The following is a 26,740-nucleotide window of genomic DNA, read 5'->3' as shown; positions in this document are numbered from 1 at the left end:
AAGAGCTTTGAGTGGTCAGCAATACTGGAAAAGCACTATATAAACAAGTCCATATACAATTACAAGCTGAGCTGAGCAGATACTGGTTGGTTAGCTTAACATAAGACAGGAAAAACAGACTGCCTAGAATAAAAATGCTGGCCCATTTCCCTTTATATGCTGAGCTATGCTACTCAGCTGGCTGTTGGTGAGCTTAGCTCGGCATATAGATAAGAAAATGTTTTGCTACTTAAATACCAGTCCTGTTCACTTTACATGCTAGGCTACGCAAAACTGAGCTTAGCTTATAATTAGTTTTTTAAACCTAGAGAGTATAAAATGTTAACAGAGTTAATGTGTTGGTGAGGTGGTCTTTTAGGCAGAGCCTAATGTTTCTGCCATTTCTAGTCCAGCTTATCTATGGGCTTCTTGGCTGTGGTAATAATCTTCTCATCTGAAATAAATTGAATGCTCATGTATTTCTTTAATCTACCTTTAATATCTGCCTGGCTTTTCTCCAGTTAACAGCGTGATATGGGAAAGCATCTTCCCGTGAAGCCACTCTGACTGTAAGATAAACAGCCAGAGCCTCTGAACCATGATTATAGCTCTGTGAGCGCGGCATGGTATCAAAGTGGCATGCATTTCTATCTGTGGGCACATTAATTATAGATGTGGGTGTACAAAGTGATTAGAAAACCACTATAGAATGACTTTGGCCTGACAAGCTGCATGTCACAATGACTAGTGAATGTGCTGCACTGCAAGAAAACTACTGTAGATGTATGTGGACCTCTAATTTCACACATGTACTGACGCACTGAACGTTTCTGCTCATATGAAAACAGAAATGGACTGAAACAGTCTTTAACCTGCTCGCTCCTTAGTCCAACTGTATGACGTACCTGTTGCACCCAAGTGAGAATAGTGTGGGTAATTTTCTGGTGATTTCACTGCAGGCAAAGGGGGTCATATATGCTGCATTTTGCATGCTCTACCCAGGCAGCTTTTTGGTCTAAAAGAGAATATTTGGAAAAATGATAATACATGAATCTCCTGCTGTGTGCTGGAGACTGTCCAGAGTTCAAGTTTGAAAACAGCTTAAGGGGAACTCACTGAAAGCCTGATGGAAAATAGACTGATTTTATATTGGTTTATTGTACTCCTTATGTATGCAGCTTATTCATCGCTTTAATCTGAAAGCTGCTGCACTGAAAAATCTCTTCTCATGTTCAGCTTTTTAACATGAATTGAGACAGTTTGATTGCTCTGATATGAATCATTATTAAGATTCATATCATATCATTATTACAGATTATGTGAAACAAATGTGTAAAAGTGTAAGTATATTCTGTTAATATAGGAAGGATGTGTAAAGCACCAGCTCCAGTGAGAGAAGGAACACCTAAACTATTAAACATCTCATCAAACAAACAAGAGTCTTATCTCATCACTGACGCTCTGAGGAAATCCGAAGTTATTCCGTTTCCAGTCAATTGAATGGTAATATCTGTGTTTTCATGCAGTGAGGAGGAATTTCAGCCACAGTAATGCCAAATAATGAGCAGTCTTACTGTTGATAATGGGGCTGGAGACGAGCTAGCCTTGAGCTAGTATACATCTATTTACACAGTGAGGTTTGTGCTCCATTAGACTCCTTTCTTTCTTTAAATGGTCCGCTGCTGGTAAAAGTGGAAAGCAGAATGTGCTTAAAGCCCTTCATGAAAAATTAGAGCAAATTTTTTTCATGGAAGACTGGCTCTATTCATTATAGAGTGAAGTGTAAAGTACTAGTGTAAAGCACCCTTCCTAATTTCTCGGTTTTTGGGGGGTTTGGGAGTTGGAGTTGTAAACTGAGATAATCTCCATAGTCTTTGTTTAATCTCCAAAAAGTGTTGTAAACTGGGGGATTTTATGAACATTAAGTTATTTAAAAGGCAGCAACCATTCAGATCATTATTCAAAGGTAATTTTTCTACCTTTGAGGATGGTTTGGAAATGATTAAACTCTAATTCTATACCAATTTTTGCAAAATTATAAGAAAGCATTAACAGTACAACTACCATAAAAATAGTGTAATACAGAATCTGCAATTTAAAAAAGAAAAAACACTTGTGTCTATATTTCTTTTAAAGACTTACATTCCACTTAAAGAGGGAGGTGTAAACATTTCTTTGTTGAAAGAGAAAAGCTGTAAATCTAAAGATTAGGCTTCAACCTTTCATTAGGGCCGGATCATGTGACCCTGAATCATCCCTTAGTTATGTTATGCTGCTCACTCGCCTGATTGTTGGACTTTAATATGGTAGAGTCTTTAATTTACTATATAAAGTGCCTTGGGGTGACTGCTGTTTTGAAAGTGGATGGATGAAAAGGAAAGACCGTTTATAGTTTAGTGAGTTTGTTCTACATTTTTTTTAAATGGTAAAGATATTTTTTTTTTATAAAATATCTGCCCAAGATGAAATACTAATTAAAGTTACCCATGAAACTGAATGCAGTAAAAGAATTACTAGGACTAAATATCAACTACTTTATGACCACTTTTTGTTCTCCATTTGTTTTCAGATAAGCTATTCATTTGCCAAAATCTTATAGTTATAACGGTGTCAAAAAAAGGTTTGAATTTTACTTAAATAAATGTAAACTACAATTTGTAGTTTTAACTTTGTTGGCATAAATATACTGTAAAAACACAGACCTAAAATCCCTTATCTAAATTGTAATATCGTCACTGTCTTAAAATAATGGCCTAACTTTTTTTTTTTCCAGAAAAGACAAATAAAATGAACAAAATATAAAAAAAAAAAAGATTTTGGCAAAAATAAAACTTGAGTTAAAAAAATGCCATTATTAACAGGTTTTAGATCTACATTTTTACAGTATGTATGTTAGTATTTTACTGTAAAACATGCATTTAATTATGAAGTACATGCTTTTGCAATGAAGATTTATTTATTAAATTATGACACTATAGCATCAATAACTTACTTACACATGTACCATTTTGTACGGTGGCCCTGGGAGGTCAAATGAGCTGCAACTTAAGAAAGCACCAATAAATAAAAAAAAAAAAAACACTGCAGAACAAAACTTGCAAATCAGTGGGTGCTTCTGGGTAATCAGTGTGACAGAACAGCTGTGGAAGTGACAAGCTAACAGTAAACGACTACTGACAAACATCAATCTACAGTATTTTATGAATCATGAATTAAAACACAACTTACCTTGTATGTTTTTCTCCATCGCAACACTGAAGAATCTGCCGCTGCTTTTAAACGTCTCTGTGCAATCCTTCACATGTTCTGGTTTCTGTCACATCCCCATAAACTCTTCCGTTTCTACTCCTATTGTGTTCAACTTTCTTTGTTTTTTCAGCATCTGTTGTGTTTTGTGTGCTTTTGACACGTTTTTCTATTTGCTGGTGTTTTCTTAAGTTGCAGTGCGTTTGACCTCTCAGGGCCACCATACCTTTTGTATCAAAAATTACCCCAGCTATAAGAATAAACAAACAGCCAATAAAATATCTGTATTCATACAATTTTATTTCCATATCCCTTTAAACAAATACAATGGTCAAAAAACAAAATAAAATCATGTGGCCCACAGTAAGTTAGACAAATAGTTTGCATACCCGACCACACAGAACATATCTGAGAAGAAAGCTGGTGTGCTGATTGTGTAAACCTGCATGTCCACATAATAGTAAAAACATTTAAAAGCATAAGAAAATGCCATTTTTTGACAACTGCTTTAATGGTTGCATCATTGCCTCACTTCCTTTAGCATTCAATTTGGCAACACATATTTGAAATATCCTACCATCATCCTCAAAAATCCCATTTTTAACTCAAGTAAGGCTGTTAAACAACACATTCCAGCAAAGGCAATTTCAGTGTTAAATGCTTTGAAGTTGCCCATTTCCTATCTGCATCAAATTCTCATCCTCAAAGGTTAAAATCTGGAGTTTCCTCAGCATGCCGAGTGGCCTGTTACTGTCCACAGCTGTGACAGTTAAAGCATTTCCAGCCGCAGTAAACATTTTCCACTGACCTACACATGAACCAGCATTTTATTCTGCAACCCCCCCCCCCCCCCCAAACAAACAAAAGCAAAAGAAAACACAGAAATACAACAATCTGCGACAAACCAGATAATCCACAAGCAAATTCCACCAATTAAGAGCAAGTGAAATACACTCTGTCGACACATACAGAGAGCAACACGTATTGCTTGATTCCCTGACTTTCTGTCTGAGCTGGTGATTGTTGCAAATGAATACTCAAAAGACTGCTGGTATAACGTCAGTTTTAGATTCAAACAGGAAGTCACTTTAAATATTGTACACATTTACCTGCCAAATGTCACTTAGGATGTGAAAGTTATAACCCTTAAGAGTTTCAGGAAATCAAACTTTTTAATTTTACACTTACACCATTTTTGGTCAACATTTTAATAGCAACAGCCATCCAGTGTATTTAAGTTCAGTAAAGGCTTTTCTCCACCAAATGGCCACCTTTCTCAGGTAGTCTAGCATAATTAAACGCAACTGCTCTACCATCGAGTCCACACGACCTGTAATATTCTGCTACACAGGTGTTCAATTATAGACCAATCAGTCACAACATTGAAACCACTGAGAGAGTAAGTAATTAGCATTGATAATCTCATTAAAGTGCAATGTCTGCAGGGAAACCTTGAGTCCGTGGCATTCATGCTGATGTTACACTTGAATGCCAGGACTCACCTAAACGTTACTGCTTGAGGAACATGACAAAGATCAGAAGTGTATCAAGCATCCAAATATGCGTGATTGGAACAAACCCGATCCATGCAGGCCAGACGCCAGAGGATACACCCAAAGATCATGTGCTCATTCCTCAATGGGTCAGAGCATTTTTGGCAGCACGAAGAGGACCTTCAGGGGGTGGTTTATATGTTGTGTCTGAACATTCGGCCTTCGTTATTCATTCAAATGGCAAGAAAAAAAAAAAAAAAAGAGAGAAATCCCAATATAATATAGTCCATTATAACTCCACCTTTACCTCTCATGTCTGTAATAAACACTGATGATTTCTTATAAAGTCAACAAAAAATAAATGCTATAAATGTTAAGGTAGTATTTACAGTAGAGCTGTTGTATATCATCTTAAATTCTCATGCATGATTTAAACTGCCACAATAAGCAAGTGGAAGTGATTAATTCAGTCAGTGCACATTTATCCCACTGTCCTGATGCTGCAGCAGTACCAGCTGTTTAAGCTGCATCCAATGCAACATTTCTTATGTGCTCAGCTCCCCAAACACAAAAAGAGTTTTTACTGTGAAGCTAATACCGCGTGATTGTCGGAGTTTATTCTTCAAATTGCCTTTGGCTTAGCATTTTATGACCCCGCTGATAAGCTTCACGACCCAAACAAGATGCAGACATTTTAGACTTTTTTTTTTTTAAGATGTTATGACACTGAATTGGTTTCAAATATTGCAAAAAGTCACAGAAGAAGACAGGAGCTGTAAGATGAAGAGTACTGTGGAAAGTGTAAAACCAGACTCCAGTGTGTCTGGCTGCTCTGTACACAGATACAAAAACTACTCTTCTGCTCAGCGAGTGTTTGCTGTAACATAAACCTGCCATCTAGCACTGAAATCTTAAGGATTATAACTCTGACCAGCCACTGTGAGGTTATTGCTGTTCTCCATTTTCAGTCCTCTTGAAAAACACTCAAACGTTTCCAAAATGTGATTTCTTGCTGTGCCAGATAAGTTGGGAGTTACATTTTGCTACAGTTTTCTTTCAATTCCAGTAATGCAAGAAAAAGAAAAACGAAATGAACAAACCTACCTATCTGGCAGCTAAAGGAGGACACAGGCAGCATTTAACAAGTGTGAGTCCGGACTGTCACGTTAAGGCAAATAAATAGAAATATCTTTAAAAATAGCAGATGCCACCGCTCTCTGTTCTAAGGCAAATCATCTGCAGCATTCAACAAAAAGACTAATAAAGCAAATGAAGTGAAAGGATTGTTTTTACAGGAAGAAGAAAAGAAAAGGTGTCCATTGAGGAAACAGTGCTACACTGCTCTGAGTGGAAACATTCAGGACTTGAGCTCACACTGTTTAGTCTTAGAAGTAGGAGATGATCGGACATACTGCAGGGATTTTTACTCCAGCGAAGGCAAAACTCAGTCTCTTGGTGTGATTTTGCCAAAGTCTTATTAGATGCTTCTTGTCAAGATGTTGCTGCGTAGTTTAAAAGAGCTTTGTTGTGCAGCTACACCTCATTAATCTCAGTCAGCACCAAAAGAGGGACCAAAAAAGAAGGACCAACAGATTTTATAGAACACCCTGAAATATTAATAAATCATAAAAGGAAAGAAAATTTTAAAGTGGTTACGAGGAGTTTGTGCTACAGGGCAGGAGTGATCAGTCCGTGTCCACAGCCGCTTAGTTTCCAGCTTTCACACTATATACTGGTACACGTCTGCTTTCCCATGATCAGGTGTTGCAAAGGGGCTCAGCCAGGTTATAGAGAACGGGTGGCCAAACACCACCTTCATGTTCATCCACTTAGACTTTTTGGCCCATTTCCTCTCCTCCTTCTTCAGCTGCTCAATGCCCTGCAAAACAGTAAGCATGCAGAGCGAGTTGAATTCAGCGCTGATACAGAACATCGACCGTATCAGCTGCAAACATGCAGCTGCTAAATACGGGATTAAAAATTAATCATGTTTTGCCTTCTTTTGTTCTCCCTTCACGGGTCTCAGGTGACTCACTCTTAGTGGTTCCTGATGTCTAAGAAAGCACACAGGATGTGCCAACAAGGTCAATAAATGGACTGAAAGACTCAAATTGACAGTTCTTTGTAGTGACTATTATAAGTCTGTGAGTCACACCTGTGGGTGGCTTGAGCAGAGAATGCACTAATTTGAACCTACCTGGGGGCCAAAGGTGTACTAGCTGCTCCTCTGTGCTCTCATTTAGTGAACAAGAGATGGAGGGGTTTTAGAATGGTTATCCTTCATCACTGGGAAGTCCTAGCCTCTTATTAAACCCAGTCCTAATCCCTGACTAAATCCAGAAATAACCCCTGCACCCCTGAATTTATGTCATTTTTAAAACAACATTGTTTTAAACACTGCTGATATCACAATGCTTTTGCATAATCCCAAACAATGTTTCTCTCATTTCTAGTATTACATTTTGTGGACTGAGAAAATACTTTTTTCAGAGTTTGGACAATAAACTTTCCTTCTCTCCACGAGAACATATATGTGCTTCTAAGTAGCTTTAGAGAGCACAAGCACTACATATAATATGCAACAAACTCTTACTGACATTTTTCTTTTAAAGATTTTTTTAGACATTAGAATCTATATACTCTATACATGTTTTTGGTTGTGTCATGTCAAAACAGACTTTAAAAGTCTTACTAAAAAATGTCTTCTGTGACGTGAAGTAAAAACAGCAGAGGGGAGGGTCAGAGCCAGTGCAGCACTTTCTTCCCATAAAGCTGGAAAGGATCTAGTACCTTTTTTTTTTTTTTTTTTTTTTTTTTTTTTTAAAAAGGCACTTCAGCAGGGTGGAAAGTTTCTGACATGAAAACTCAGCCTGATGTTAGACTGCTGACACAGCTGCAGCTGAAATTCAGTATTCAGGAGGCGTACAGGGGAGAATTATGGTGGTGAAATTTGCTGCTGTCTTTACTCACCGTTTCATCAGTGCAGATGGAGTGGACCTGAGTCCCAAACATGACTGCGGTGAAGATCAGAAAGAGGAGACCCTCAAAGCAGAGGAGGATGAGGAGGATCACGGTTGCTGGTGGAGAGAAGCTGCTGCACTCTGGTAAAGGAGGGAGATTTTTTTTTTTCATTAAAAAAAAAAAGAAAAGTAATACCTCTCAGTCACAAGCTATTCAGATTAGACTGGTGGCTCTTGGTAATCAAGCCCCAATACTAAACTACTATATTACAAGACAAACACTTACTGGCCCAGTCTTCTTCAAAGCAGAAAACAAAATGGAAGGCTGCCATGATTAACGCATGGAAGGAGATTAGTGCAATGTACATCTGAAAACAAACACAAATTTAATGTCAGTTATTACTAGCTCATTATTATAGTCATCATATATAATTATGGTCTTATTTTTACTCATTTTAACAGGCTACTTTATTAGGTACACCTGTTCAGCTGCTTGTTAATGCAAATATCTAATCAGCCAATCACATGGCAGCAACTCAGTGCCTTTGGGCATGTAGCTGAAGTTCAAACCAAGTATCAGAATGGGGAAGAAAGGTGATTTAAGTGACCCAGAACAGGTCCTGGTTGTTGGTGACAAGATGGGTTGATCTGAGTATTTCAGAAACTGCTGAGCTGCCGTGAGTTTCCCACACAACCATCTCTAGGGTTTAAAGAGAATGGTCCAGAATGCCTCGCTGATGCCAGAAGGGCAACAGTGACTCTAATACCCGCTTGTTACAACCAGGGTATGCAGAAAAGCACACCTTGCGTTCAGAGACGCACGTTGAGCTTTAAAGCAGATGGGCTACAGTAGCAAAGACCACACTGGCTCCCACTCCTGTCAGCTAAGGACAGGAAACTGAGGCTACAAATCACAGGGCCTCATCAAAATTGGACAATCCAGCAATATTTGGATGGTGGGGTCAGAATTTGACATAAACAACATAAAATCATGGATTCATCCTGCCTTGTATCAATAGTTCAGGCTGCTGCTGGCAATGTAATGTGTGTGGGATATTTTCTTGGCATTCTTTTGGGCCTTAAGTACCAACTGACCATCATCTAAACCCCACGGCCTATCTGAGCATTGTTGCTCACCATGTCCATCCTTTTAGAACCACAGTGTACCCATCTTCTGAGAGTTGCTTTCAAGCAGGATAACACATCACAAATCATCTCAAACTGCTTTTTTGAGCACGTGAGTTCACTGTACTCAAATGGTCGCCACAGTCACCAGATCTCAATCCAATAGAGCACCTTTGGGATGTGGTGGAACAGAAGATTCTCATCATGGAGATGCAGCCGACAAACCTGCAGCAACTGTGCGATGCTTTCACATTAATACGGCTCAAAGTCTCTGAGGAATGTTTCCTCAGAGAACTATGCCACACAGAATGAAGGCAGCTCTGGAGGAAAAAAAGGGGTCCAACCCGGTGCTAGCAAAGTGAGCCTATGAAAGTAGCCAGTAGGTGTTTGGTATTTGTTATCACATTAGATATAGGAGCCAAGTGGAAGCATAAGAATGACAGAGGGAGTTATTATTAATATTTTGAAGCGGACTATAATATTAGTTTTGTGGTTAAAGACTCACTGTGAAGAGGACAAAGTATTTCTGGTTGTTTTCTCCGACACAGTTATTCACCCAGGGACAGTGATGGTCCATCTTTTTGATGCAGCGCTTACACACACTGTGGAGACAAGAGAAAAATTTATCACAGGCACACCTGAGGCAGCCATGCAATGCACAAATGTGGATACCAGTGCGTCACAGCAACTGTCACTAAATGACACACACATAAACACCTTAAGTTAATTCACTCAAATGTGAGAAAATGTTCTCCAGGCTGCTCTCAGTCATTGTGGCTGCAGACGGGGGGTTATTTATCTGACAGAACCACAGCAGGCTGACAACTCAAGTAAAGCCCAGCAACTCATAATTTATCATAAGACAAAGCAGAGAGTCACACTCGAGCTGCCTGGGTGCTTTGTTTCAGAGGGAAATGGCTCTTTAAAAAGCTGCCAGTCTATGTGTAACATTGTTTGTTTGGGCTGTTAGAGATAACTGTGTCACTGCGCTGTATCATCTGAATCACCCACAAGAATGACTCATAATATTCAGCTAGAAGAAAGAAAAAAAAAATCATCCATTTCATTCAAACTGACTCCCATTTTTGTTTCTGAGACAGAGTGACTCACTGGCTTTACAATTCAATTAATAGTAGGTGTTTTTGCACTTTTCATGCTGTGAGATCCCACAGAAACCACTGAGCACCCACAGAGGGAACTCCTCATTATTATCAAGCTGCAGCGTCTGCAGGGAAATGTTACACAACTGAAAAACACACACACACACACACACACACACACACACACACACACACACACACACACACACACACACACACACACACACACGCAAGTAAGGCAGGAGCGGCAGTGGAGTAACAAACACGGAGGAGGAGAGGCGCTCCCAGCCGGAGCGCTGCATCAGGACTTTCCTCTGTAAGGTGCAGACTTCAGCAGACCCAGTTTCTTCTTTTTTGTTTTTGTTTGTTTTCAAATGTGCAGCGTCTGCAGTGAGACTACACAGACTCACACAGTGCTATACCTGCAGTGGTGAGCCCTGTCTGGCTTGATGCTGCAGCATTTGGGGCATTTGTACACCACCTGTCCTGGTTTGAGCTGCAGACTTTCAATGAACTCTTTGGTTGCGTTTCCTTTAGGCACAGCACCCTGAAAGAGAGGGGTGAAAAGAGACGTCAGCTCTGCTCTGTCACTGTATGTGACTTTCTTTACCTTGATTTAGATGTGGAGGTCATTTTAAACTAAAACGTACATAATATTTCTTTATTATTCAATTTGCCAAATTAAAAAAAAAAAAATGGAGCAAGTCAAGTAACTTTTATTTATATCGCACATCAGAAAACAATAAAACCATGTACTATGAAGTATGAAGCTTTGTACTTGCCTACTTACCTATTTGAATTCTGCTTTTATAGTTAATCTTTACCTGCTCTCAGACTATTTACCACCGCTGGGACTACAGCTCAAAACATAATGCTTAAACTTTCTTTTTGGACACCTAAGCAACACAGCCTATTATTTAATTCATTAAATTATAATCATTTATTACATAATATGCAGCCGTAATTACATGTCAGATCTTCTCACGTTTTAATGGGAGAGCTGTGATACTGAGGAGTCTATATAAACTCACACAGCATTTATAAAGTGTTTTTCCAATCTTACACACGAGCGCACGCACACACACACACACACACACACACACACACACACACACACACACACACACACACACACACACACACACACACACACACACACACACACACACACACGACCTATTTCAGAGCTAGATTAGGAAACCTCAGGCTGACTTATCGAGCTGGTAATCACCTTCATGTGGCCTGCGTAACCTGACTGCAGATTTTAGGGTAAGTTAAAGCAGATAAGGAAAAGATACTGTTGCTTTGTAGTGTAAACGCTGGAGCTGACTCAAACCAACTCAGTCCGGGACAGAAAAAACTTGATAACCACATAAGCAGTTTTAAAAATTAAAAATCAAAATGGCTATTTCTGATGGTTCAGTGTTGCTTAATACTGACCTAACTTTCAGGCACCTGCAAAGGAGACAGACACCCTCTCTATTTTTAAGATTAGGCTTAAAACTTTCCTTTATGATAAAGCTTATAGTTAGGGCTGGATCAGGTGACCCTGAACCATCCCTTAGTTATGCTGCTATAGGCCTAGTCTGCTGGGGGGTTCACATAATGCACTGTTTCTCATTCACCTTATTTACTTTGTTTATACTCCACTCTGCATTTAATCATTAATTGATATTAATCTCTGGCTCTCTTCCACAGTTCTCTTCCCTCAGCCCAACCGGTCGCGGCAGATGACTGCCCCTCCCTGAGCCTGGTTCTGCTGGAGGTTTCTTCCTGTTAAAAGGGAGTTTTTCCTTTCCACTGTCGCCAAGTGCTTGCTCATAGGGGGTCGTTTTGACTGTTGGGTTTTCTCTGTATTATTGTAGGGTCTTTACCCACAATACAAAGCGCCTTGAGGCGACAGTTTGTTGTGATTTGGCGCTATATAAATAAAATTGAATTGAATTGAATTGAATTGAAAGGGGTTGTAGGATGATAAATATGGTGGGAAATATGTATTAACTTGGTTCTGCTGCAGAAATCTCATTTTTTCCCATCTTTTTTTTTTTTTTTTTGTTACAAATTTTGAGCGACAGGCTGCAGTTACACGTTAAAGGTTACAAACCACAAAGTTTGGAGGCCACTGATTTAATGTGAATGTATTTCATGAGCATATATTGCAAACTCATGGTCACTGGTGTACCTAATAAAGTGTAGGTATAATCATGCCAAACAAGTGTGGAGGAAAAAACGAAATTATATTTCTCTGAAATGTTGTTGAGTGGAAGTTTAAAGAAAAAGAAGATGGAAATAAAAGTTTAATACCCCAGTCAGGCACTTTACCTTAATTACAGTAACTGTTACAACCCAAATATTTACTATAGCCATACCAACAGGAACATACTGTAAAATTATTCCAGTAATAAAGCTACAAAGGATGAATGGTGTCAGTCACACAGACAGTATCGCATCCCACAAGCAATCAAAATGGACTAATAAAACTCAGACTGACCGGGTCTGTGCACATCGCCTTGGCATGAGAAGCGAGGGCGAGGAAGGCGAGGCCGTTGAACAGCACCCCGTTGAAGAGGCTGTAGGCCACGTTCTTGGCAGGCAGCAGCATGACGAACACCACTACAAACTCGGCGTAGAAGACCAGAAGCCAGGTGATGATGCCACACGCGATGCCGCAGCTGTCGCGGATGAACCACATGGTGTCGGAGCCGGTGCGGGGCGGAGGAGGGGTGCAGTGCTCGCGGTTCAGGTAGCCAGCTTGCCGCTCGATGTCCCTCGTGCGGTGCGCCGGGCTCTTCATTCTACAGGGCCTGTGGCTCCAACCACATACTGCGAGGAGTGACGAGAGACAGATGGTGAGGACGAGGGGGGACAGAGAGATGGGATGAAAATGAAAGAAGAAGAGGAATTAGGGAATTATGTGAGGGATCTGAAGAGAGAGTTGATGAGGGATGGTACACAGTTGGTACAGTTATTTTCACTTCCAATGATTTCAATATGGATTATTTTCTGTCACACAGAGAAATAAAATTTATCTCAAGAGAGAAGCTGAACTACATAATTTATTTTCTATCAAACAACTAATTTTATCCACTAGATGTTTCTGCTCTGTCTGCATTACTTTGATACTATGCTGTAAGCACGGTGTCCCACAGCAATTAAGAGTCGGTGTAAACAGACTAATAACAGCATCTGCGTGATCCTCGAGGAATATAAATAAAGACAGGAGCCATTAAGACAACAGTGAATCAGCAAATAAGGTTGGGGTGAACATCAACTGGAGGAGGAACACTAACTGCTCTGATCCCTTAAGGCCAAAAGAAAAAAAATCCATCCAAATTCCTCTCACAGCAAAGAGAAAAGGCTGTAATTCAGCATTCGGCTTTAAAAGTGAAACAAAACAATGCTTCAACAAAAAAAAACACTACACAACTCACTACACAACTGTCTAGCACTGCACTGCACAGGGCTTAAGTGTGTGCATCTAGTTCTGTCTGGAGACGAGGCTCATAAATAAGTCATCAAGAAGGTCTGTGTGTGTGTGTGTGTATGTGTCTGTGTGTGTGTGTATATGTAAAGCTGATGTGACTTCAAAGGGGCCAAACTGTCAAAAAAAGTACAGTATTGCATACAGATAACACAGACTGAAATAAAACAGCTGATTCCTGGAGGATGCCTAAATCTTTGTGCCCTTCTCTTCACTAAAATCTAAGCTTAAAATTAGAGTCATCAAACTGCTTGAGCATAACTGAGGATTCGATCTATCCATTAGGCTTAACTGAACGATGGTCTAATCTCACTTTTATGTCCACATTAATTAAAACTTGGGCAATGATCCTGACAGTTAAGCAAGCTTCCCAGACGATGGAAATTTAATCAGAATGAAAATGTACAGCACCAGAGAGACAAAATTACTCAAAGGCGTCCTTCAGTAAAATAAAACATCTCAGAGTTCATCACAGTCCAGAAGGGAAACTAAATTAAATCAAAACCAAAATGTATTTAAGCCATTTAACAAGTTTATGTGCACTTGCTCAGTCTTTTTTGCATTTTGATGCCATATTTTCCTCTCCTATGCTCATTGTTTCACCATGTTTATTTGGGAGGGAGCAGCCAGACTCACACGGGCAATAGAGCAGCAATATTCAATCTATAAGTTTGTGTTCTTAGACACAAATCCATCCTGTTGGTGTTTACATGAACAAAACTTTTCATCAGCCAGGTCTCATTTTACACATATTTGGTTTTAACCTTTTCGCCTAATAACTTTGTCACATTAGATTAAACATAGAATGGCAACCTCCTCCTTACAACTAGGAGTGGTGGTTGCCTGGTTATTGTAGTGAATTTTTAAACTTTTGGCAACTGACTGCAAGTAATTTCAGTGACCAGCTGGTCAGTCAGAGGTCAAGTGTGCAACACCATCAACCTCTGGGTGACTACCTTCAATCGCAAGACAACTGCACAGGCATCCCAGTGGGAGGCAACCTGTCTCCAAACAATCACGATCTGACTTGGAGTGGCTGCAGTCACTCTCAGACAGATTGGTGCGGGTTTGCTAATAACTGCCATCTATTTGTAAACACTTTAATTAATCTGAGTCAGTCTGCGCTGACGAACGCAACTTGCTTGCAATAAGAGACTCACCTCAACAACTCCTTTGACAGCCATCGGCTTTATTCTGGTTATATTCCTATATAAACGCAAGGTTGCCGAGTGCCTGTCATTGTGCGGTTAAACTGTCATCTGCGAGGTTCTGATTGGACTCTGAATGTAAGTAGTTAATGTGAATTTCTGTGTCTGCTGACAGCAACAGATTTGCGATTACCACATTTTTATTATCACAGACTGCATATAACTGCCAACTCTTCCTTGTTGCTGTTTTATCACCATCTTAACACACCAAAGTTGTTTGAAGACAGCAACTGACTGCGTGGTTGCAGACCTGGTCCCCATCTTCAGTCCCATTTCAAAGGCAACAAAATCACAAGTTCATTCATTCATTTTGATCATGCCCAACAATGGTTTTCCCTAGTGTGACTGTAGCATTAGTTCTGTTTTTCATTTGTTGTTCGGTTAGGTGTAGGCACCAAAAATGACCTGGTTCAGTTTAGTTTTTCTTGGTTGGCATGGTGATACATCCCACCTGGGACTCAAAAACAGGCAGTGCAGATACAAAACATAATAGCTTCGAAGTTTTCTACTGCTTATCCATGTATGATCAAAGTCTTGCTGACTGCAATGTAACAAATGTAACAATTTTCATGACTATTTCACGTTTTACCACGAGATCAGGCTCGAATTTATCATCACTCAAGTTGACAACAAATCATTATGTTACTGTAAGTGAAATAAAAGCTTCCTAAAAGGATCATCTGAGACCAAAGTCGGACAGACGTCAACTGGCACGGACGGCATGTTCACAAACAAACCTCTGTTCCCAACATTCGCTGCCAAGTCAAGCCTGATGTATGCTGAATGTCACCAGGCAGTTATCAACACTGATCTACTCACAGCGAGGCATTTCGGCGCCGCCAGGCATGTGAACATTTGTAGCAACACCAGGAGACTAGTATGCTCATTGAGACTGTTCTAGTTTTGACTGCTGCTTTACTTTCATTTTTTTTTTTTTTTTTTTTTAAGAGGTTTATCTTATTGTTGTAGTAGAACGAGTAATGATACTAATCTGAAATGAATTTGTGTTTTTTAGGTGGATTTTGGGAGTACTAAATGTATTATGGGTACCAATGTTAGTGATCCTGTAATAACCACAGAATAACTTAAAAGTGATTATACACGTGACTCACTTCATGATACATATTTGACTCGACTGGTGGAGGGAGTCCACCTGTCGAGTTTCAAGTAAAACTTGCTTCAGGGAGGGGGCTACAGGAAGCTTAGGAGGTTACAGGAGGCTGTTGTGTCACTGAAAACGACTCACTTCATTAGAAACAACAGCTAAAAAACAGCAATGCAACTAGAATTGAGTGAAAATGCAGAAGAGAAAAGATAGAAACTCAAGACAATAAAAAGGTAAGAAACTAACTGCAGAGGCAGAGTTCATTAACAATTAAGTCAATTGTTTCTCCCATAGAATGAGTATATAGATTTCTATCAGCGAATGACTGCTTTTACAGAGAAGAAACAACTCGACTGGAACAAAAATACTTTACACAACAAAACCTTCTCTAAGACAACCCCCCCAAAAAACAGGCTGCAGTGAAGAGGTGGCTCTGCAGCTTTGTAAGATTAGATACAGTATGTGAAAAAGGTTCATACTGCTCCTTTGAAATACACGCAGCACACAAAGACACTCAGTGATTTACGGGTATTTTTGATACCCTGCTGCTAGAGTGCATTTCAAAACAAATTACACCACCGAGTGAAGGAGGCAGCTAATGCCGCCAGGCAGCATGAGGACCTCCTGCTGGGATAAACAGCTAGTTAACACACTGATGTTGTTCTACTTTACTGATAACCTCATCAGGGAACTTAAAAAAAAAAAAAAAAATGAAAAAAGTTGTTTCACTCAAGATTAATGTAATGTTTCAGGAAATATTAGAGCAAAACAAACTTGACCTGATTATGACACTTTTAAATTACATTACTTTATTTATCATGCACATAGTGCTGCACCTGTATTGAGGCAGGGTGACAGAAATCTGAGACCCGTTAAACACGACAAAGAAGAAGCTGTCCACAAATTACTGACAGAGCATTAACTGTCTTTAAACCGACAGACCAAAACCCGCTGCTGGCTACAGCCATGGTGTCAAATGCAACCCGCCAAAGGCATTTGTGTTGTTTTGAAGTAGTTTTACTGTTCTTGAAGACTTGAGATCAGTTGGGGCCATTTGAGGTCCTTGAACTGAAATAAATCTGACACCCCTAATACACAGTCTGGGCTATCAAAAATAAATCTAAATATAAATCTAAATATAATGCATCAATTTAACTTGGCGTGCATTCCTCTTGATTTCATAATGATTTCAAATTTGCTCGACTGGATTTAGATGTGGGGAATTTGGACGCCACGTTCATCAAGGCTTTCATGACCAGCGCTTGGCGTGTGCCATCAGGGAACACTGTGCATGTTAAAGTAACATCCACACAAAAAGCAGGACCCAAGTTTGTTTGTTTTTTTTAAAGCAGAAAAATGCCTCTGCTCGACACACACCTGGCCATTGACATCATGATGGATTTGTCTTTTGCATTTTGTTTGTATGTGTTCTTCTGTATAAAAACACTGTATATTGCGCAACTTTAACATGCAGTCTCAGTGTTAAATAAATCACTCCTTTGCTCTGTGGTCCAGTGCTGACTCTCAGTTCCTGACTGTGGCCACTTAATCTGATGAGACGGGGTCAGGGACACACTCGATATTCTCACAACTTTCTACCACAGCGAACATAAAGGTCACTCCCAACCACATATTCTTGAGGCTTGCTTGCCCATCACCCGTTGTCCCTTCTTGGACCACTTTTGGTCACAAGACCTGCCACCTTTGGGCCTGGTGTGATGCAGCCGCCTCACAGCAAGAGGTTCCTGGGTTCAAACCTTCCTGGATGCTCTCTGTGTGGAGGTAACCTGCTCTTCCCGTGCCTTGTGTATGTTTTCTCTGGCTTCTCCAGTTTCTACCTCATGTCCAAAATTAATTGATTTTAAATTGGTCATAGGTGTGGATGTGAGCTTGAGGTGGAATAGAATAAGGCCCTCAGTGAACGTGACACTCCAAGTTATCAGTAGTAATCTCAAAATCTCACGTCCTTCCGCCTTCCGATAAATCAAGTTCAAGAACTGACTGCTCCCTTGTTGCCTAATATGTTTCGCTCCATGACACATGCCACTGTAAGGCGAAAATCATGGCTTCTTTTTTAATTCAGTCACCTGTCTGTGATTTCACTCGGATTTTAACAAACGCTTAAGCAGCAGCAGGGACTTCTATGATGAATTAAGCTGTTTAATCAGCAGCCTAAACTGATTTTTTTTTTATTGTTCAGAGCAAAATCTTCACTGTCACTGGAAACTATGATAACTAATAAACTCAAACACTAAAGATTACTCACTAAATTATGAGTTTATTTTGCTTAGATTTTTACACATTAAGCTCGTTATTGTATTATATTTAGATCATCATTCATTCATTCTTTTATTTCTATCTGTGCTCCTTTTACCTTATTGAGCTCCTTTGTCTTGTCATACAGTATCTGTTGTATTGAGCTATTCTTCATTATTTAAGCGACTTTAATGACGGCTGTAATTTCATTACTTGTTCATCGACTAACTGATTCATTGACCTGTATTTTAAGTAAACTGACCGGTAAAGACATGATGACTTACCTGCATGGTAATATGACATGACAGGAATTTATCTTTCAGAAAGTAAACCAGGAAGTTAACTGGCAGCCGAAGCACAGCAGGGTGTCTGGTTTTCCAGCACTTTATAGTTGGGAACAGTTAAAATGAAAAATAACTATTTCTAGAGTAAGACTGGCTTTCCACAGCCTACCTCGCACTCTCCTGCTTGAGTCGACACACGTATCTTGAAGTCTTCGTGTAGTTTGGAGGCTTGTGGAGTTCAGACACACCGAAGGGTCCACACAAGCCCGCGTCTGTTAGCTCAATCCCAGCTAACCTCACTGATCTCCGGACAGCTGCCCTCCTCGGCCCCCGCGGCTCGGCTCCCGCTTTCGCCTCGCTTTCAATGAGCTGTTAATTATCTGAGCTAACAGTTGGGTGAACGTGGCCTGAAACAAGCGGCTGCCAAACTGTCTCGTCCTCTCGTTAGATCCAGAAAGCTCTGCGGGAAGCTGGACAGCCAAACACAGATCCAACCAGGAAGTCAGACACCCGCTCCTGTCGATCGGGGGCAGCTTTGCCCTGAGCGTGGAATTTCAGGTAGCACTTTCACCCGGGCTGTACAGCGCCAGTCCGCCAATCAAATCCCGATAGGAACTAAATATGAAAGCAATATGGGGAGAAAAAAAAATTAAATTTCTGAAAAACAAAACTGGCAAATTTACCAGGAAAGAAACTCACAAATGTTCAAGAAAAGAACTGACAATCTATGAGAAAAATATTAAGCATTTACACATTTACAAGTAAACACTGGCCAGTTTACAAGAAAAAGAGCTCAGAAATTTACAAGAAAATGCCAAATCAACATGAAAAAACCCTGAACTTTACAAGAAAACAAATCAAAAATTTAAATGAAAAAAAAATATATATATAAATTTACAAGAACCTGGGAGTGACCATCTCACAGGACCTGTCCTGGACTCATCACATAAACATCACTGTGAAGAAGGCCAGACAGCGTCTCTACCTCCTCAGGCGGCTGAGAGACTTCAAGCTCCCACTCAAGGTGCTCAGGAACTTTTACACCTGCACCATCGAGAGCATCATGCGTGGGAGCATCACCACCTGGATGGGAAACTGCAGTAAGCAGGACTTCATGGCTCTAAAAAGGGTGGTTCGTTCAGCTGAACGGACCATCAGAACCACCCTCCCCAACCTGCAGGACAGTTACACCAAGCAGTGCAGGCTGAGGGCCATGAAGATCCTAAAACAGCCCAGCCACCCCGGACACTCTCTCTTCTCCCTGCTCCCCTCAGGCCGCCGTTACAGCTGCCTGAGGGCTAAGACTGAAAGGTTGAAGAAGAGTTTTTACCCACAAGCCATCCGTCTGCTCAACTCTGAGCCCTAACTGGACTATTATTGCACCAGTGACGTGCAGTCAGGGGAGGCAGGTGAGGCACGGCCTCACCTGTCATCGTGGAAATATAAAATTAAAAAATAAATTAAATGGTTATATTCATTCAGTGATTTGTATTTTAAAGTTCTTTTCCATTTAACTACACCATTTTTAGATTAGTTTTTTCAAAATCGCTGAATTTTCGCATTTGCCGGTCAAATACTAAGAGGCGAACGGTGAGGCACCAGCCCGGCGAGCCGCACCACGGATTGCGCAATCCGTGGTGCGGCTCAGTATAGTCATTGCCAATGACTACTAACTGTGCTGGCATGCTATGCAGTGAGACCGGATTACTTTCCGGTCTCACTGCACTTTTACTATATGAACTAAATTTCCATATTTTAGCTGGTGTATATAATGCACAGTTTATTTTTTGTTTTTTTCATTAACAACTGTATGTGTGTGTAATGCATTCTTGTGTTGAGCTATCATGAAACTGCTGCGAAGAGACACTAGGTGAGGCACGCAGTTCTCGTGCCTCATGGTAGGGGGCGCTGGTGATCCCAGGGACTCTACGACTCCTCGGCGGCAAGCTACCATAAACAGTTAGCAAGGCCAGTTAGTTTTTCCTGTTGCTTGGCCTTATGTTCAACATGGAAGATTACATAACTCAACTGAAAGAATTTTCTAAACTGGACTTTCAATCGAAGCAGAAGATAATAATTAAAGGAAGACCAACACCGGAGCTAAAAGGTTTGCTTCAGACTATGTTAATGTTAAACAAAACAACTGTTGCCAATCAAATGGTGAATAAGCTATATGTTTGTAAATCTGATGTGATGACGTCAGTGCCTCACCAGTCACGACCCTCACCGCACGTCACTGTATTGCACTATGTAAATATTATAATATTCTATAATTCCATGTAAAAGTGTGTATAGTGTATAGTATATAGAGTATAGTGTATAGTGTGAATTACTTATTTTTATTTTTATTCTTCTTATTTATATGTGTGTGTATATATGGTTGCAGGTACAAAATACATTTCACTGTGCATTGTACTGTGTATAACTGTGCATGTGACAAATAAACACTATCTTAATCTTAATCTTAAGCTTAGAATAAGGACAAATTTACAAGGGAAAAAAAATGTAATCCCCCCCCCCCCCCCCCCCCCCCCCCAAAAAAAAATGGCAAATATACCATGAAAGACTCACAAATTTTCAGTTAAAAATGGCAATCTATGAGGGAAAGTTAGCAAATTTACAAGTAAAAACTAATTTATAAAAAAAGCTTGACCATTTTACAATGAAAAAAACTCACAAATTTATAAAAGAAGATATGGCAAATTAAGAAGAAAAAAATAAGAAATACCGTTTAGTCTTGAGTCAATGTCAGTGCACTTAATTTCTTCACTCTTCAAGGTTAAGCTGTAATTTTAAATCTCTGAATTTTACTCCATCAGCAAGTTTCTGCTTCCCGAAAGTGCCCTGCCGGCAGCCTGAAAATCCAAACTCAGGGCACAAAATTATTGATGTGAAAGTACCTCGCGCTGAATCGGGTGGAGAACCCGTCCAAACCTCCACCTGAACGTGTGAATATGATAACTAATGTGTATTTTATAGGCACAGACCCCAGACTGTTTCGCTGGAATATGGAGTTAAAGACTGGCATGGTGTGCGACCAAATAAGCAAAAACACGTGGGAATACGATAAAGCACGTCTAAGAAAGTTATTTTAAAATGTTGCTTTTTATGTCCACATCTGTGAAATATCTCTGCTTTTAGGAGTTTACTGTCTGTGTTTGTTGGGTGGGGTATTTACCTGTGAGAATCATTTGGAGACTCAACCAACCAGCATGCCCTTCGCCCCTCCCCATTGTCGTCTTTTGATGATGCAGTAGAGGAGCGACAGACACACGCATGCTAAAAGTGTTTTTGCAATATGGCAACAGTGCAAGTTAGTGAGGCTGAAAAAGTGTACATCTTACACGGTGTAAGGGTAAGTTTTCAACAAATTGTTTAACAAATATACTCGCAGACTTTTCTTTATTCTATTAAAATAGCTTAAAATGTGTGTATTTACGAGCTGTAGCGATGGAAAGCTAGCTGCGTTAGCATTGTGTCTGTTGACATGTTTCTTCGTGGTCTTCAGGATGACTTAAGGGTGGATGGAAGAGGCTGTGAGGACTACAGACACATGGAAATAGAGACTGATGTGGTCTCCAACACAGACGGATCAGCCAAAGTCACGCTGGTAATTAAAGTCATTCCAGTCAGTTTAGTAAAAGCTCATTTAAAACCAAGGTGCTGTACAGCTATAATAGGTGATAATAGGATAATAAAACAAAAGTGAAACTTTAAGGGTCACCACAGCTGATCATCTGCTTCCATCTCCCCCTTTCCCTACTATCCTCCTCTGTCACACCAACCCTCTACATCCATGAACCTCCTCTGAGGTCTTCCTCTTTTACTTCTGCCTGGCAGCTCCATACTTAGCATCCTTTGTCCAATATATCCACCATCCCTCCTCTGCACATGTCCAAACAACTCAACCTGAACTGTCCCTCTGATGTTCTCATTTCTAATCTTTTCCGTCCTGGTCATTTCTGTTGAAATCTTGAGCATCTTCATCTCGGCTGCCTCCAGTGGACTCCTTTATTTTTGTTAGTGCCACCGTGTCGAATCCAGACATCATAGCAGGTCTCCCTACCATCTTGTAGACCCCCCGATTCACTCTTGCCGCTATCCTTCTGTCACAAATCACTCGTCTCCACCTGCTCCACCCTGCCTGCACTCTCTTCTTCACCTCTCTTTAATTGCCCATGTTTTAACATCTTCAAGACAGATATCATAGTGTTACTGGAAACATCTGTGCACTTCAACACCTCAGGGAGAGTCTGGCTTTAATTTTTGGATTTGCCTCTCTTTCAGGGGCACACGGCAGTTCTGGTGGGGATTAAGGCTGAGATTGGAAAACCGAGGCCGATGGTGCCAAACGAAGGCTATTTGGAGTTCTTTGTTGATTGGTAGGTATGCTGCTAATTGTCATTTCTGTTTATAATGGGCGTAACAATTCTGAAACTGAGACCAAAATAGTAATACAAACATCCACAATATCATTTCTCAATTCCACATGAAGCTGTTAATGCCAAGTTAAAGCACACGTGTCTGGTGAGAGCTGTAATCAGGGCTGTTACGTGTTGGAGTCTAGAGGCGCTACTACAGATTTAAGCGAGGGGAAAAAAGTCCCACAACTCAGTAATATTTGAAAAATTTCATTACATTGAAATCTTCTTTCTGTGTTAATCACAAAATAATAAAATTATTTTGTGATTTTACTTATTAGATAGATAGATAGATAGATAGATAGATACTTTATGGATCCCACAGGGGAAATTATTGTATTATAACCTCTTACAGAGAGGCAGATGGAGCACATACACTTAAAGTCTAGCAGCAAAGTTAGTGCTAAAACATGTAGAAAACCTGATAATCAGTCTTTAAAAATAAATAAGATACTAATTACTTTTCATTATTTGTTGCAAGATTTATTTGGGCAGCATGAGCTTGAAGGTAAATGTGTGAGAGCTGCCACACCAGCTGTCATATTTAAAGAACTGTAAATATGCCAGATTAATTGATATTTTCAGGGATGTAGTTTTAAAAAAATGTTTTTGGTTTAAACTTGGATAAATTTCTTTTTGTTTTGTTTTGTTTTTTTACAGTATTTAGGTGACACATTTTGAATTGAAATCAACAGTTTTTGTATCAGGAATGAAAGAATGTACACACGATGAGCATAAAAATCACTTAAAATTCAGTGTTTTAATGGATGTGCTGCCACCAGGAGGTAGTGTTGTATTATCTGCTCCCCATGAGTCTCCAACATACTCCACTGAAGAAACTATAACCATATGACTATTACCATTCAAAACATGTGTGTTGAGAGAGGTAGCAAGAGCAGCCAGCCTTACTGCTCCCTTCTTACGAGTTTACTGGGTTGTTTCCTCTTCAGTTCGGCCAATGCAACCCCTGAGTTTGAGGGCAGAGGGGGTGAGGAGCTGGGGACAGAGCTGAGTAACACCCTCTACAAAGTCTTCAACAACAAGCACAGTGTGGAGCTGAAGGATCTCTGCATATGTGTTGGAGAACACTGCTGGGTGCTCTATGTGGATGTTCTGGTGAGTCGTAGCATCCGGCAATGCCTTTTGATTCCTGAAATGACAATCCAGCGCTCTTTTTTTTTTTTTTTTTTTTTTTTGTATTAGCACAAATTCCTCAGATTGTTTTTTTCCTTTCATTAAGGAATTTTAAGAAAAAGTGCAGTGTTCATTGCAGCTCACCAGGAAGTTACCCCATGCTGAAGTTTCTTTGCCCTGCATTTGAAGGGTGAAGGTTGGGGACTCTGTAAAACATTTGATTGGACAGACAGTTGATCAGCATTATTTTTGACTAATCCTACCAAAATTCTCTCCTCTCTGCTCCCCATTTGACTTCTACAATAGCAAATGTATTATTTTTAGACAGAACAAGATATTTTAGGATAATAATTTAGGCATTTTCACAATTTTCTGACATTTTCTAGACCAAACGACTGACAAGATTGTTCTATAATAATTATAATTATTTAATCACAACCCCAAATGTGATTCTCCATGTTTTTCTTATGGGCTGTTTTATTCTTATTTATTCTGTTTATTCCTTGAAATTACAATGATTTATTTGCTGCATTTATATTTTTCTTCCTTCTACGTTTAGCTTAAGAAACAGTGTGGAAGTAGTCAGTTTTTCATGACAATTTCCAGATAAATCCAAACAACACAGGTCGACTCTCATATTTTCATGCTTCCACAGCTCTTGCAGTGTGATGGAAACTTGTACGATGCCATCTCAATAGCTATCAAGGCGGCTCTCTTCAACACAAAGTGAGTTTTGTTTGGGTTTTTATGGCAGCTCTCATATTGTTCAGTTTATTTGGTTCAGATACTGAATAGATGAAAGCTTTTTAACAGTCTCCTGATTACTTCACCAACAGAATTCCCAAAGTGCACATATCATCTGACGATGAAGGAGGGAGAGAAATCGAGCTGTCCGACGACCCCTACGACTGTATGAGACTTAATGTGGAAAACGTTCCCTGTATAGTTACCTTGTGCAAGGTAAGCTCACTTGCTGATACTCAGAGATGATGGCTGTTACTACACAAACAGTGCTACATACAGCTCACTGTGTTTGGGCAGGTGGGCCACAGACATGTGGTGGATGCAACTCTGCAGGAGAAGGCCTGCTCTGTGGCGAGCCTCATCATCTCCGTCACGCACAAGGGCACCGTCACCTGTATGAGGAAGGTGGGCGGAGGCAGCCTGGATCCAGAGAGCATTTTTGAAATGATAGAGGTGAGCCTGGCTCTGCTCTTCAGTCATCTGGTGTCCTCTCAGCACACCTGAAGAATGAACAAAGGGATTTAATTTGTTTGTTTTAATATATAAAACTGCAACATTTTGCTTTGAGGTGAAAAGAACAATTTATTACCTCATATGGGTAAATCCACTGGAGCATTTTATTTGATTTGGATGGTTTTAATTTACTGTCTACATTTTCCTTTAACAATGCATCATGTGGTGTACTGACTTATACTCACTGGCCACTTCATTAAGTACACCTTTCAAGTGTACTGAGTTGGATCCCCCTTTTTTTTTTTCCCTCAGAACTATCTAAATTCTTCATGACACAGATTCCACAAGGTGCAATGATGGCGTCACACAGTTGATGCAGATTCCACGTTTAAAGTTTAAAGTAATTTAAGTCATCTTTCCTCCCCATTCCGATGCTCACCTGCTGTAACTGTAACTCATGATGACATTCATTGATGACAGTTGTAGATACTACTGTATTTTTATTTATTTATTTGAAGCTCTGGGGTGAATGAAATTCATTTTGAGTTCTAGATGTTGTAGGGCTGTCTTGGTTGATACGCTTCTGCACTATCATGTGGAAGTTTGGGGTAGTGCCCCTGGATTGGCAGCCTGGAGTGGTGGTTCCCCTTTATAAAAAGGGAACTGGAGGCTGTGTTCAATTATACAAGGATCAGATTCCTCACTTTCCCTGGGAAGTTCTGGGAACTACCCTGATAGTTGAACCTCGGATTCAGGAGGAAGAATGGGGTTTTCGTCGTGGTCATGGAATGTTGGACCAGCTCTTTATCCTCTCAAGGATATTCAAGTCTGCATGGAAGTTTGCCCAACCAGTCTACATGTGTTTTATGGACTTTGAGGCAACCAGCCATGTCCCTTCAACCGCATCCCATGGGAGATGCTTCAAAAGTATGTGGGGATTGGCCTGTTGTTAGAGGCTATTTAGTCCCTGCACAAAACTTGGTCCACATTGCTGGCAATAAATCAGACACATTCCCAGTGGGAGTTGGACTCTGCCATGCCTGCCCTTCGTCACAGATTCTGTTCATAAATTTTATGGACAGAATTTCTAGGCAGAGCCAAGTGTTGGAAGGTTTCCACTTTGGAGGCCTCAGGATCATGTCTCCACTCTACGCAGATGATGTGGTTCTTTTAGCCTCATCAGGTGTTGATCTTCAGCCAGTAAAGGATGGCGTTCTCACTCCAGGTCAGGGACAAGTTGCTACCCCAAGTGTAGGAATTTAAGTATCTCAGGGGCTTTTTTTTTTTTTTTTTTTTTTTTTTTACAATTGAGGAGAGAGTGGAGCATGAGACTGACAGATGTAGTAGTGATAGTGAAGTGAAGTGTAGATAGTGTAGTGAAGAAAGAGCTGAGCGAGAAAGCGAATGTCTCTGCTTAGACTGTTACCACCATGATCCAAACCTGGATAAGTGACAGAAGATGGATGGATGAATTATTTGTTTGTTTATTTTCTGCAGGCGGGTAAACGAGTCGGGAAAGCCCTCCACGCTCCTCTTATGAATCTGCTGCAGCAGGAAGAGAGTCTGGGGAAGAAGAGACAGAAAGTTGGCTTTCTGGGCTAAAAATCAGCTCCTGTTTCTAAGTTTGTATTTCCGTGTATACATAATTTTCTAATAAAAAGTTTAATTTGTACACTCGGCTTGTTTTTGTTCTTTTAGATACTTTTTTCTATTTTGTTTGTACATAGATTGATGCAGGAATCATCCTACTG

The 26,740-nt window shown here is 40.1% G+C and overlaps 2 protein-coding genes across 2 annotated transcripts; one reads left to right on the top strand and one right to left on the bottom strand.

The window, feature by feature from the left end:
* Nucleotides 1-3,504: 3,504 nt before the first annotated feature.
* On the bottom strand, nucleotides 3,505-18,787 carry zdhhc3b (zDHHC palmitoyltransferase 3b). Its single transcript, XM_030741415.1, has 7 exons — nucleotides 18,407-18,787; nucleotides 12,395-12,726; nucleotides 10,326-10,450; nucleotides 9,309-9,405; nucleotides 7,965-8,046; nucleotides 7,689-7,819; nucleotides 3,505-6,597 (listed from the first exon to the last, which is right to left on the bottom strand). Exons 2-7 carry the CDS (start codon nucleotides 12,695-12,697, stop codon nucleotides 6,439-6,441), a joined length of 897 nt encoding a protein of 298 aa, XP_030597275.1. The 5' UTR covers nucleotides 12,698-12,726; nucleotides 18,407-18,787; the 3' UTR covers nucleotides 3,505-6,438.
* Nucleotides 18,788-21,439: 2,652 nt separating this feature from the next.
* On the top strand, nucleotides 21,440-26,661 carry exosc7 (exosome component 7). Its single transcript, XM_030741416.1, has 8 exons — nucleotides 21,440-21,592; nucleotides 21,746-21,847; nucleotides 22,525-22,619; nucleotides 23,609-23,774; nucleotides 24,448-24,518; nucleotides 24,629-24,752; nucleotides 24,834-24,989; nucleotides 26,487-26,661. Exons 1-8 carry the CDS (start codon nucleotides 21,536-21,538, stop codon nucleotides 26,589-26,591), a joined length of 876 nt encoding a protein of 291 aa, XP_030597276.1. The 5' UTR covers nucleotides 21,440-21,535; the 3' UTR covers nucleotides 26,592-26,661.
* The last annotated feature ends 79 nt before the right edge of the window (nucleotides 26,662-26,740 follow it).

Source organism: Archocentrus centrarchus, chromosome 11 (genome assembly GCF_007364275.1).
Source record: "Archocentrus centrarchus isolate MPI-CPG fArcCen1 chromosome 11, fArcCen1, whole genome shotgun sequence".
NCBI classification, from domain to species: Eukaryota; Metazoa; Chordata; class Actinopteri; order Cichliformes; family Cichlidae; genus Archocentrus; species Archocentrus centrarchus.
Note: the sequence above shows the minus strand (reverse complement) of the source record. Positions and strands in the feature narration are given on the sequence as shown.

Excerpts from the sequence above, each read along its gene's own strand:
- zdhhc3b (XM_030741415.1), bottom strand. The coding sequence starts at position 12,697 with ATGAAGAGCCCGGCGCACCGCACGAGGGACATCGAGCGGCAAGCTGGC. Across the intron at positions 9,406-10,325 it reads GACAGGGCTCACCACTGCAG|TGTGTGTAAGCGCTGCATCA; the intron begins GTATAGCACTGT and ends TTGTCTCCACAG. Across the intron at positions 8,047-9,308 it reads AATACTTTGTCCTCTTCACA|ATGTACATTGCACTAATCTC; the intron begins GTGAGTCTTTAA and ends GTTTGTTTTCAG.
- exosc7 (XM_030741416.1), top strand. The coding sequence starts at position 21,536 with ATGGCAACAGTGCAAGTTAGTGAGGCTGAAAAAGTGTACATCTTACAC. Across the intron at positions 21,593-21,745 it reads ACATCTTACACGGTGTAAGG|GATGACTTAAGGGTGGATGG; the intron begins GTAAGTTTTCAA and ends CGTGGTCTTCAG. Across the intron at positions 24,519-24,628 it reads GCGGCTCTCTTCAACACAAA|AATTCCCAAAGTGCACATAT; the intron begins GTGAGTTTTGTT and ends CTTCACCAACAG.